We start from the raw sequence: 12415 nt of genomic DNA, 5'->3' as shown, positions 1-12415 counted from the left end.
TTTATTTATTATGAAACCCTTAACAATTGATGTAATGAGATTCATCCATAAGATTCCATAGTATAAAATAAATAAATAAAATAATTATAAAATTTCGTTTGTTGATGTCAGTACATTACCCTCGGATTTAATTTTGCTCGAATATTATAAATAAATATAGTTTAAAAAATTAAAGAAACACGCTTTCATAATAATTATTACTCTACGAATTATTAAACAATAACATCATAGTGGGGTGCCATGTATAATAATAATCGGCTCATGAAAAGCGCCCCACGCTTTTTGCACAATTATACTATGTATTGGTTATTGTTTAATTACTAGAGTTATAATTATTTTTTACTTGTTAGGGGTACTTATATCTATCTTAAAAGCGTGTTTTTTAGATTTTTTAAACTATATTTATTATCCATTTTTTAGTTATATTTATGCTGTACATAATAATGTACATGCACTCATAACATTAATATTTTGTTATTTGTACTAGCTTTCCGACCGAGGCTAAAATGTAGCGATAATCTATACTAATATTATAAAGCTGAAGAGTTTGTTTGTTTGAACCCGCTAATCTCAGGATGTGTAAAGCAAGGAATGGTGGAATAAAGTAAACAATTCAAATTGTTTTTAAATAAATTTATTGTAATATCTACAGTTCTATTCTAATATAAACATAATCTAGGCTTCTTTCTCAACTTTCTCTTCTGGGTACTTATCATTTAGGAAACTCTTCACCTCTCCATACTCTGCCTTCAGATTGTGACGAATTTTCTCATGATTTCTGTGTTTCTCATATTTCTTAAGGAATATTTCATAATGTGGCATAGATTCATAGAATCGCGGGAATTTCTTCCTCTTAAGGATAACCTTGTCATTCATAACATATTGAATGAAATCCAATGTTTCATCTTTGGGTATTTCTTCCTTGGTCCTAACAGTTTCAGGGCTGGCCACTACAGTTGGATAATATTCATTCTCAGCTCTATATTCAACAAGGTGCAATTTCTTTTCTTCTGCAAGCTGTTGATGTGTCCTCTGGAAATTTACAATTAATGAATAGAGAATAGAGAATGTGTTATTATTATTTTTTTAATTTACCAAAATCAGGTAGATATGTAACAAATGTTAAGGCTCATCAAACATTGTTTTAACACAAACATTTATAATTTCTTTGATAAATTTAGTTAAAGGATTTACTTAGAATCATTTTTTTCATATGTAATAGTATTTGTTATTACCTGTTGTAGAAGACCAATAAAGAATGCCTTAACAATATGCTGCAAGTTGTTAGACCCTTCAACTTTAGCTCTGAGGTCTTTGATACCAATGGCTTGACAAATCTCTTTGATTGCTCTATGCACCATTAAACCATAGCCTTCATTCTTTTTCTGAACATATATTTTCGTACTTCCGAAAGCCGTGAAGAAGTCATGATAAACTGAAATATTTAAAAAAATATATTGAGATATAAATCTACAAATTGAAATAAAAATTGCTTATGTCTGTAAAAAACATGATAGTAATCCAAAAACTAGAAAAGCAAGTGTAGAAAATAAGCATTTCATAGTGATTTTAGTTATCATACAGTACCTGTGTGATTGTTATAAATATCAAAATGCATTAGTTTCTTTCCAGCCCTATTCTTTGCTTTTCTCAAGGCAGCTTGTGCTTCCTTTGCTCGTCCGATTCCAAAGCCAGCCAAACCTTGTCCATTACCTGTTACCACCTACAACAACAAATAACACCATGATAATAGGACAGTTTTAAAATTCCTAATATTTAATGAAGTGCAAAGTGTGAATTTTGGTATTTTTTAATTTTGCCAAAGAAGTTTCACTTCTGACACATGTGCTTGAAGCAAACACTCTTTTTACACTTAAAATACTCACCATGGCTTGATAATTTCTTGTCCTACCCAGAGTTCCCTTCATTATAAGCAATGATCTGAGTTGCAATACTTTAGTATCAAAGCCAACAAATTCCTCTGAAATTAGAAAATAACATAATTAACAAGAGCAAAAGGAAAACTACAATCATGTGAAATGTCTAATTAATATCTTATGTAAATATTAAGAGTAATATTGAATGTGATTTTAATAAAAGTTCAAAATATTTTTACCCTAATTAGTTACTTAGTTGTAAAAAATAATAATATAAACAAAAATGTCAGATCTTACCATCTGCCACTGGATCAGGTGGGCCAAGGCTACGTCCAGGCATACGCGCACCTGACCAACCTCTCTCAATTGGATTCAATTTCAATCTTCTAAACTTTGTCATTGAATCTCGGAGTTTTATCAGCTTTTCCATTCTAAAATTTAAGATAAAAATTATAATGTCTGATAACATAATTACTCTCATTAAAGTGAGAGAGAAATGTACGTAACATAATACTGTTCCTTATTACGGAAGATCAAACATTACTTGAAACTCTTGAAAGACTTCATTTTAGCACTATTTTATTTATTTTAAATGTATATTAGTACTGTTTATTAATTTTACCTTTCTGGGTCATCAGGTAGTCGCTGTTGTTTTAATAACTCTCTCCCCCGGATAACAGGAGCAGATAGACCGGGCCATAACATGTTAACTTTTCCCACGCCTATCATTTGTCCACGATTCAAGTCCCGAATTCGAATACGGCCAGCGCCTTTTCCACGACCCTTTTTGGCACCAGCATTGCTCACAGATGTTACAGATTTCCATAACTTTTCTGCAGGCACTAAAACAGGAACAATAAATAAATTAAATTCTATTTAAGTGTACCGAATATAAAAGAAAATTAGCTATCGAATTTGTTGCCGATTTTCCACAGCAGAAGCGACCTTAAGAAGCAATTTTAATTAAACGGTTAAACTGTACTTTATCGGATAATAATATCTACTCACATTTATTGAAGAAGTTTACACATACTATTGGTGAAGTACTAAAATTTTTTAGGTTATTAACATAGTTTATTTGGGAATTAGAATGCTTCAATATAAGATTTAAAGGACTCCTCACAACATTTCCTAATGATAGTAATTTCGTAGCCATATTATTTAAGAGCTAAAAAACTCAAATTTCAATTCATTACTATTTCCCAAACACTATGCAGTTTATGCTAGCTCATCACTCTCGTCGAGGTTAGGCGAGGCGAGGTTTAGCGAGGTTTTAGACCCAATTTCACCAATATTTTCTAAATCAGACATTTATTAATCGAGCTTCAAATTAAACATGTATTTTAACATCGTTGTCAACTCTACAGGTCCCAAGAAGGAAATCTAACAGCCGATTATCAAATCGACCATTAACTGAGCGACTCACGAATCATTCATTCGTATTTTAAACCGCCCGAAACAAAATGTCATAGTTGACAATGCCATAGTTTCGCACGTTGGGGCTATTTGTTCTAGTTGTATAATAACTGTCATGTTTGGTAATTCGACTAAATTGAAATGTTCTAACACAGTATACAATTTAATAATCATGTAGAAACTTTTACGTTTGCTGGTTTATATGTCAAACGATTTGGTCGTTACCATGGTTACAATGTTTGATGTTATTTGGAGATTGTTTTGTTGTGATTTTTCTTGTGTTATTTTAATTTTATTTTGAGTTGAATAAATACAATAATGTTGAAGAAAAATCGCGTTTCAATTTCACTTGGTCGAAGGTAAACTGGATCTGGTTGAAATTACGAAAAAAAATTCGGAGTCCGAAGGAAAGTGCGAGAGATCTCATACTAGAAGAGCAATTAAAACAAGAAAAATAAAGACAAAGCAGCAAGATACATTTAAAGTAAATTAATAGTAAATTCTTGTTTGTAATAACCTAGTATCTAGTTGTTATAACCTATTTATTGAATGATGTTGATAGGTACAATCTAAGGGTACAATAAAAATGTTTTATAAAAACACAAGTTTTATTTATTTAGGTAACATGAAAAATTACATATTTCTATAACAATGTCACATTTAAATTAAATTAGGATCATCATCATCGTCAGCCCATATACTTTCTCACTGCTGGGACATGGGATTGGTAGTGCTAACTTAAACTTAAACACGGTAAGGGATCAGGTCATTATCCACCACGCTATCTTATGATATGTCGGTTTCCTCACAATGTTTTTCACCACTGAGCCATCACTGCACTGCACTACAATAAGCAGTTGGTCGGAAGGTGAAACTGATAGATTCCTAAAACAGAATTTAAAATTAAGATAAGTACATTTCATAATCATGAGGAGGCCTGAGCCTTACCTGAGTAGTGGTGAAGTTTACATTTTAAGTACAGCTATTGGTATTCAATACTAGATTTGACATGACTCACAGGATTATTATGGTTTAATTTAAAATAATACAGTATGTAGGAAGGAACCTTTTATGCACATAAATATAAATATTACCTCACGAGATAGTTTTACTTACAGATCAGACGGTTATTCGAGTTTATCTTCAATTAATTGCAATACTTCCAAAACCGATTGTTTTGATAAACGAAATCTTGTACTAAAATCAACATCATCATATTCTTCGAAACAATGTTGACGTCTTTATAAATTCTGGGCCGTCGCGGTCGCACTATATAATCCAAATTATACAAATCATCCAACACATCTTCATTTACAAAAATAAAATAGTATGCAGAGTCCATCTTGACAGCAAGGAAACTTCAAATCATTTTTTCTATATAATCGCTTGTTAAAAATTTAAAGAGCCTCTATGCCACGGGTTAAACATAATGCCGTGTTAAGGAAACTAATCCTCGATTAGGTCATGGTGGGACACTCCCTTACATTGATGTCCCGTTAAAAGAGTTAACAGCGTGTTAAACTAACTAACAGAGCTTGATGAAACTGGGCCTAAGCAAGGCGAGACAACACGAGGTTGTATCCATCTTCACTCTCGCCTTCGTTCATTTCTCTCTGTGTCGCGAGCATAATGGACGTGCTCGAAATGACACGTGCCGCAACTCTATGCGTCTTTGCGTATATGAATTTTGTTAAAGTATATCACACTTAAAAAGTTAAAAAGCGTTGGAGAAGAAGGCGATGGTGGATAAAATCTATGCATGATTTAACATCTATATACTGATTGACTGAACGCGAGAATGTGGACGCCGCACCTCGCCTCGTCTGCTCTCGCGCCTCGCGTCCTTTGACTCGCGCCCAAAAACCGACTCCAGACGGAGACCAGACGAGGCGAGACGAGGCACGGCGATGTGACGCGAGGGCTCCGACTACACTCTTGTGCTCGCGCTCCCTCGCCTAACCTCGACGAGAGTGAAGAGCTAGCGTTAGACATGGGTAGGTAATGCGTGTAAATTGTAATGGTGGCAGTACACATTGGGCCAACGTGTTGGGCCAACGGGTTGGGCCAACGTGTAGAGAGCCACTTGGCGGTATGTTGGCTTCATTAGCATAATTGGCGCCAATATTGGCAGGCCAACCGAATGTTGTCGGTTTTTTGTGCACACATCAAAGGATCTTGGCGCGCTCCACAAACAGCGTTCACACGTTGGTGTCTTGTTCAGTTTGTTGTTACTCGTCAGCGGAGACAGTATCGTTGCGCGTCAATGAAATTTACGTTTAACCATGTTCCGATAGCGATGGCGGCGCCGAGGTTTTACAATTCGTAGAATTGTATCGACATGAAGGAATAATTTGGAATCCACGGCATGAACTACACAAAAATAAAACCATATGACTCAAAAAATTAGATGTTCTATTTTCTATTTATTATATTATTCTAGATGTTTTTCTTATCTCACTTTCATACAATGCGATAAAAAAATGAATATATTTATAAAATGAGTAAAATAGTATTAAAAAGTTACTTGTTCTTAAAAATTAAATAACAATATACAATGAGCATGATTTTGATCAAATTGTGCTTTATTACCTACATAAATAATATTATCATTTAAGTAATATAATAATATCTAAAATCTAATCTTTAAAGTTTCGTTTTATAGGTAGTTAAAATTAAATTAAATGTACCTAAAATGTACACATTTTAAACATTTGAAAAAATCTAATCATAATAATGTTTTATTTATACAGATATAAAAAAAGGACAATAGAGATTGGAAAATGGTATCATCGCAGACGGCAGAGTACACTCATTGTTATTGATGCACATGTACGTAATAATTAAACGCACTGTATAAATAAATTGCCGCGGCTGCAAGAACTTCTACGGACTACGTCCATCTTTGAAGCGCCAATGCAGAATGATCAGTACGCCAATGTGTGAACAGGAACCTTGATATCCTTCATTTTTTCCCAACACGTTGGCCCAACGCCTTGGCCCCATGTGTACTGCCGCTATAATAGTACAAAAGTAATATCACTTTGACACGTAATGCAACATCACGCATTACGCATCAGTTACAAACATCACTCGCATCACTCACTTTTTTTTATTTTGTTTTACATTTGCTTGCGTTCATTACAATTATTAACAAACAACATAAAGTACGTGGCCAAGTATGAAGGAAAATCAACTACATTTTTTAAATATTTACTTAAATTGTAATTTTACGATATGTAATAACTAATAAGTATTGCAGTTATTATTGCTATTTTTCAATATGATCTGTAATACTTCACATATCAACTTAAACATTACTCGGTCATCATTTCATTAAAAATCGATCGGGTAATGTGTGATGTTACGGAGTAATATCACTTCCGTGGAAGAGATGCGTGATGTTGCATTACTATTTGACGTACTGTTTTGCGCATGTCTAATGCAGTTGCACTCGTCTATTTTTATTTTTTGCACGTCTGTCAAAATTCAAATTGGTCAAATCCTGACGTTCAGAAATTGCAAAGTTTTAATGTCAATTTTCGATATATGATAATGTCTGTGGATAATGTTAACATCTCAGGAAGATAATATTAAAAATCACATTAATTGTTTACTAGAGAAAATATTTGTAAAAAACCCGAACGTTTTCGCGAAAACATTTTTTTTTTCACGGAATTTCGAATCTGAAATTCCCTTTAGTATGAAAATTTACTGAATTCAGGAACGAATAAAGACCTAAGGTGTGTGACCGGGCTAATTTTGACATTTCAAAGTACGTGGCTGACAGTTAAAAGTCAGCAGACAGACCAAAATCCAATAAATCCGACGTCCAACAATATCAAGAAATGCTATAGTTACCCTTCAAGAAAGATAATTGTGTATTGGTGAATGTAAATAAAAACAAACCATGGGTCTATGCAAATGCCCTAAAAGGAGAGTAACCAACCAATTCTGTTTTGAACATAGGGTAAATGTTTGCGAGTATTGTATGGTCACAAACCATCCAAAGGTAATTAAGGTTTATTCAATGTTAATATGATATTTTAATGCTTTCTAAACTACTTTTATTCAAATATTGAATATGTTCATTTCAGTGCATAATACAATCCTATCTTCAATGGTTGCAAGACAGTGATTACAATCCTATATGTGAAATTTGCACGAAAAGTGTAGCTGATGGCGAATGCATACGTCTCACTTGCTATCGTAAGTTTATTATGTTATACGTATGGCATATAATTAAACTCATGTTTTTATTGATTGGATTTTTACACTTGCTTTTTTAATATTTTCAGATGTATTTCACTGGGAATGCGCAGAGTCTCGCTACCGTGCGCTCCCTCGCACCACGGCACCGGCCGGTTATCAATGTCCCTCCTGTGCCACCCCTGTGTTTCCACCCCCCAACCTTGTGTCACCTGTTGCTGATGTATTGAAGGAAAAATTAGCTGGAGTTAATTGGGCCAGAGCAGGTCTTGGTCTACCATTAGTGAGTACCAATGTTAATGTTTTTTTTTTGAGTATTTCTATTTATTAAGTAACTTAAAAGAAAGCCATTGCATCATAAATATTTTCACTTTTGAATGAAAAAAAAATTAAATTGTTTTTTTATCATAATGGTGACAGTGAAATAAAAAAATTTATTGTATTTTTATATTCAGCTTTCAGAAGAACAAGATTTAAAAGGAGCATCCTCGCGACGTAGCCAGTCACCCATGGAACAGTCCCATTATTTTACAAACAGCACTATAGATTCACAGAGAGAAGCTCCAGTAGGGGCAAGCGATGATGAAACTGTGAATCGCTCAGCTACAAGCTCACCACATTCCATTGTTCAGATAACAGATGATCCTGTCAATATCTATGACAGTACATCAATGAAGAGAAATGATAATTTACAAGGTAGATAACATTCAAAATGTTACAACTAAAACTCAACTATAAATTAAGACTCCAATTATTTTGGTGTTATTCAGTATACAAAATAAAATATAATTAACCCATAACTATTGACTTATCACAAAATAATTATTATTTTACAGGGGCTCAAATGCCCAGGAAGGGTTATAAATATGATGAGCATTCCAAACCATTATTTGATCATGATGAGAATAAATACAAACAAAAGTCTACATTGTCTTGGTTAAGCAGGTGGTGGAAGTAAGTAATTTAGATTTTTGCCTTTAAATTATCATCCCTACTAATATTATAAATGCGAAAGTAACTCTGTCTGTCTGTCTGTTACTCAATCACGACTAAACTACTGAACCAATTTGCATGAAATTTGGTATGGAGATATTTTGATACCCGAGAAAGGACATAGGCTACCTTTTATTGCGAAATATGTACCACGGGCAAAGCCGGGGCGGACCACTAGTATTTTATATTTTAAATGTCCACTTTCATTTTTGATTTGATTGAAATATCTACCTCAAGAACTTATTTAAAAAAAATTACAGGAATACAATGCCCTCTTCTCGCATCAGAAGAACAGGACCTATGTATCGACACTATTGGCTTATATTTTTCATTGTCCTCATTCTACTTATTGTGATTGTTATACTAAGTGATAGACGTATTGATGATGAAAATCCATTTGGTGGTCTGCGTGGTGATGACAGGAGGGTGTTACAGAAAAACTAATCAAGTTAATTATTTATTTTAATGTTTAATAACAATGTATTAATATATTTATCATATAAAATCAAGCAATTCTTAAATGTGTATAAATTTGAGGCATACAATTAAGTTTCAATAAATATCGTGCAAAAGCTGTACAACCAATGTAATAAATGTTAGAATACAAATTTTGTTTCTTTGGCTACATTTTAAGAATATCACAGCATACTGAATATTTAAATTTGTGTGCATGTATCAACACTTTCATCTAAAAACAATACTGAAAAGATATCATTATAAAAATCAGGATAATAATCACAAGCACGCTTACAATCTGGCATCCAATTCACTTCAAGTAACTTGGGCTGCATAATTTTTTTACCATTGCATTCATGCCAAGAGAGCATAATATCTGCTGCATAAAGTGCCCTTGATTGTGGACTCTTTGCAATTCCAAATGGAGGTGGTTTGGATGTTGCTGCCATAAACAGCTCTTTAATCATATTGAATATAGATTTTTCTACATCTTCCCAATTGTAGGCATGGTATTGATTACCCCATTCCTTTATAAAATCTTCACACAACAGTTTATACAAAGGGGCACCCTCTGTGTAGTTCATAACAGTGAAATGTTTTTCATAATCTTCAAAATTACTCAAATCATATTCCTTATTGGCAAATCTTAAGAAAAAGTTGTTGTATACATAAACTTGTGTTGGATCTACTGATTTTAAAAGAATGACATAGCGCACATCAAACTTGACTAATCCTACATCAGGTCTTTGAAATAGAACAGGATTTTCAATATATTTTTGGGCTATTTTCGGTCCTGTCAAAGGAAGGCGACATAAAAAGTCTAGATTGTCAGTAATATAGGTATCAAGGCCCCTAGCTAAGTTATAGGGCTTACAAATCCAATGATTATTCAAGCCCAATCTCTTCCTTTGCATATAATATGCAACTAGTTTTGGTAGCTCAGTTTTCATATTAAAAGTAGTTGGCAGCCATAGGGGAGTTGTTTCTAATTCAGAGAGATCAATAGTTTTATGCGCAAGCCTCCTGGCAACTATAGCCAGCAAATCCTTAATTGTGACAACATATTCAAAAGGGAATTGATTGACAAACTTATGAGGAGTGTCAATACTTAATTCTTTAAATGTTTTAAAATGACTAGTGTACCACAATATATCAGCCTCATTTTCATTATCGACAATTTCAAAAGCACTTGATGTGAGATGTTCATTTATAATGTCATACTCTGAGTAAACTTTTAAAGGTCTTGTTGAAATTTGTGTATGTTCAAGTAAATCAAGATCCGGAAGAGTTTCAATAAGGTGCCCTTCTAGAAAATACTTTCGGTTTGGTTCATCTTGAGTAAAGACATCATCAAAGTGTCCGTAATGTTTCCATGGAATAAGCATTGCTTCCCTTTGCATTGGGTCTTGATAATGGCCTTCAACAAAATTTCTTGTGACTGTTTCACCCTCTTCAACATCTTTTGTGGGAAAGAGAAGTGTGTATGTGACTTGATCAGGAACATGTATAAATGGAACAGTACGAAAGTTAGGATTATCTGAATGTGTAATACCTGAGCCCAGCTCATCCATAATATACCAAACCGGGACTCTATCCTCAATCGAAAACTCATTCCCACCAATTGAATAAGTATTTGCAAACTTCCAAACGTTATTTGATACTTCCTCAATTTGTTCCTCGGTGGTGTCACAGGAAATTTGCATTAAATTACACATTCTCTCCAACAAACTTGGAACATTTCTTAGATTACTTTTTATATGACTAACCTTAAAGGTCCAGGCATGGTCAATCAGGTATATGTGAGTTGGATCGTTGCGGTCGATGTCTTGTATAGCTATAACACTCCATAAAGGATCATACGGCTTTCTCTCGACGTCCTCATAGTCTATTTGCACTAGTTGGAACGATAAACCGGAATCGAAGATTTGATCTTGAAGTTTTTTACTTATTGTGTGCCAAAAATGCTCTGGGACACCGGACAAAACAAGCTGAGGTTTATGAATTGCTAAAAATTCGTTGAACTTGGAAATTCCATCCATTATTTAACTTATACAACCGGTGTATTCCTACAGAAATTCAAACTATGGGTGATTATGCGGTTCACATTGCAGTAGAAAAATTTTGACAAGAATCAAGATTGACATCAACTGTCAACGATTAAGCTACTTTGACAGCTCAGTAAGGCCTCACATTCTTGGTAAAGATACCCCGTTTTCCAATATACAGCACTAGAGCGCATTATGCGGCATAATGCTTAACGTTGAATGTTCCAACTACAGCAACGCTTCGCACAATCGAGCACGAGAAAAAGTAATGCGCGTGAATTGATGCGTGCAATCGATTTATCGTTAGTAATTATTAATTGTTGGAAAATTTTTTAAAGCTTTCGTTTCATTGTAGTTTTTTCGAAATAATCAAAGTTAAATTCAAATTGTGTTAAAAAAAATATAAGTATGGATGAAGGTACAAACATTGAAAAAAATGTTAATGAAAAAATCAAAATCCAAATTACTTAAAATAACCGTAAATATTTTTCAACCAATTATTATGTATACCACTTTATTTACACATTAATGAGGTTATTGCTAACTCTATGAATATTTTTTTTTCAACACTGAACTTAGCGCAACCTGCTGGTGCGTTTCAGACATGACGAAAGATTTTGAAATCCTCTTCCATAATGTGTGTATACGTTTACTATACAAGAAAAACCCTATATTTCGGTAATATACTTAAATTTAACGAAGATAAAAGCCATTTTTCAAAAAATATTTATTATCTGTGCCAAAACAGCTCGCAGGTGTCATGGCCTAGTTGTGACGTCACTCTTTAGTAAATACGTAATTATTTGTACGCGTTGCGAAGAAAATAAAAAAAAATATTTATTTTATGTGTTATAGAAACGAATTTCAAAGTTTATAAGTGGTGTGCAGTATTGCAGTGTGTATCCACATAAAAATAATGCTCAAAAATGTGTTAGTAATTATTTCAAGCGAGAAAATAATAAGAAATCTTAAATATAAAATTCTCGTGTCACAATGTAAGTCTGCATACTCCTCCGAAACGGGTGGACCGATTCTCATGAAATTTTCTGTGCATATCGGGTAAGTCTGAGAATCGGCCAACATCTATTTTTCATATGTACCACGGGCGAAGCCGGGGCGGACCGCTAGTGATTGTATAAAGTTGGCGCGGAGAAACCCGAACCATGTGTTCGTGAATTCGCAATTATATTTCTGTTCTGAGTCGATAAAGCATACGTGAAACAATAGAAAATAAATAAAAATGCGTATTCTTAACATATTCATAACAACAAAACCCACCTGATTTGAGTTGTTTACTTAAGCGTGACGTCACGCGTGTTTTAGTCAAAATGGCCAACTGCAGAATTTCAATGTTTTATTTTATTGATAATCTCATTAATCTTAACGTTTTTAAAATTTCTAAGTCACTATATTTAATTTATT

At 33.6% G+C, this 12415-nt stretch overlaps 3 protein-coding genes across 3 annotated transcripts; 1 reads left to right on the top strand and 2 right to left on the bottom strand.

Annotated features, from left to right (window-relative positions):
* Nucleotides 1-618: 618 nt before the first annotated feature.
* mRpS5 (mitochondrial ribosomal protein S5) lies at nucleotides 619-6808 on the bottom strand. Its single transcript, XM_089706301.1, has 8 exons — nucleotides 6741-6808; nucleotides 2886-3096; nucleotides 2500-2719; nucleotides 2175-2308; nucleotides 1887-1981; nucleotides 1588-1723; nucleotides 1236-1435; nucleotides 619-1032 (listed from the first exon to the last, which is right to left on the bottom strand). Exons 2-8 carry the CDS (start codon nucleotides 3031-3033, stop codon nucleotides 676-678), a joined length of 1290 nt encoding a protein of 429 aa, XP_089562427.1. The 5' UTR covers nucleotides 3034-3096; nucleotides 6741-6808; the 3' UTR covers nucleotides 619-675.
* Nucleotides 6809-7065: 257 nt separating this feature from the next.
* Nucleotides 7066-9100, top strand: LOC149480581 (zinc finger protein-like 1 homolog). The gene is made up of 6 exons (XM_089706267.1): nucleotides 7066-7302; nucleotides 7388-7499; nucleotides 7589-7782; nucleotides 7955-8195; nucleotides 8336-8453; nucleotides 8753-9100. Exons 1-6 carry the CDS (start codon nucleotides 7201-7203, stop codon nucleotides 8934-8936), a joined length of 951 nt encoding a protein of 316 aa, XP_089562393.1. The 5' UTR covers nucleotides 7066-7200; the 3' UTR covers nucleotides 8937-9100.
* TTLL12 (Tubulin tyrosine ligase-like 12) lies at nucleotides 9091-11078 on the bottom strand. The gene has a single exon (XM_089706266.1). It carries the CDS (start codon nucleotides 10985-10987, stop codon nucleotides 9149-9151), a length of 1839 nt encoding a protein of 612 aa, XP_089562392.1. The 5' UTR covers nucleotides 10988-11078; the 3' UTR covers nucleotides 9091-9148.
* Between the last annotated feature and the right edge of the window lie 1337 nt (nucleotides 11079-12415).

This window comes from Colias philodice, chromosome 18, assembly GCF_061535455.1.
Source record: "Colias philodice isolate Cphi_HAF_F1 chromosome 18, ilColPhil1 Martin Lab GWU primary, whole genome shotgun sequence".
Classification (NCBI taxonomy): domain Eukaryota; kingdom Metazoa; phylum Arthropoda; class Insecta; order Lepidoptera; family Pieridae; genus Colias; species Colias philodice.
Note: the sequence above shows the minus strand (reverse complement) of the source record. Positions and strands in the feature narration are given on the sequence as shown.

Bases quoted from the DNA above. Each gene is read 5' to 3' on its own strand.
- mRpS5 (XM_089706301.1), bottom strand. From the start codon at position 3,033: ATGGCTACGAAATTACTATCATTAGGAAATGTTGTGAGGAGTCCTTTA. The intron at 1,982-2,174 runs GTAAGATCTGAC...TTCTAATTTCAG, and splicing joins ACCTGATCCAGTGGCAGATG to AGGAATTTGTTGGCTTTGAT. The intron at 1,724-1,886 runs GTGAGTATTTTA...TTGTTGTTGTAG, and splicing joins CAAGAAATTATCAAGCCATG to GTGGTAACAGGTAATGGACA.
- LOC149480581 (XM_089706267.1), top strand. From the start codon at position 7,201: ATGGGTCTATGCAAATGCCCTAAAAGGAGAGTAACCAACCAATTCTGT. The intron at 7,500-7,588 runs GTAAGTTTATTA...TAATATTTTCAG, and splicing joins CATACGTCTCACTTGCTATC to ATGTATTTCACTGGGAATGC. The intron at 7,783-7,954 runs GTGAGTACCAAT...TTTTATATTCAG, and splicing joins CAGGTCTTGGTCTACCATTA to CTTTCAGAAGAACAAGATTT.
- TTLL12 (XM_089706266.1), bottom strand. From the start codon at position 10,987: ATGGATGGAATTTCCAAGTTCAACGAATTTTTAGCAATTCATAAACCT.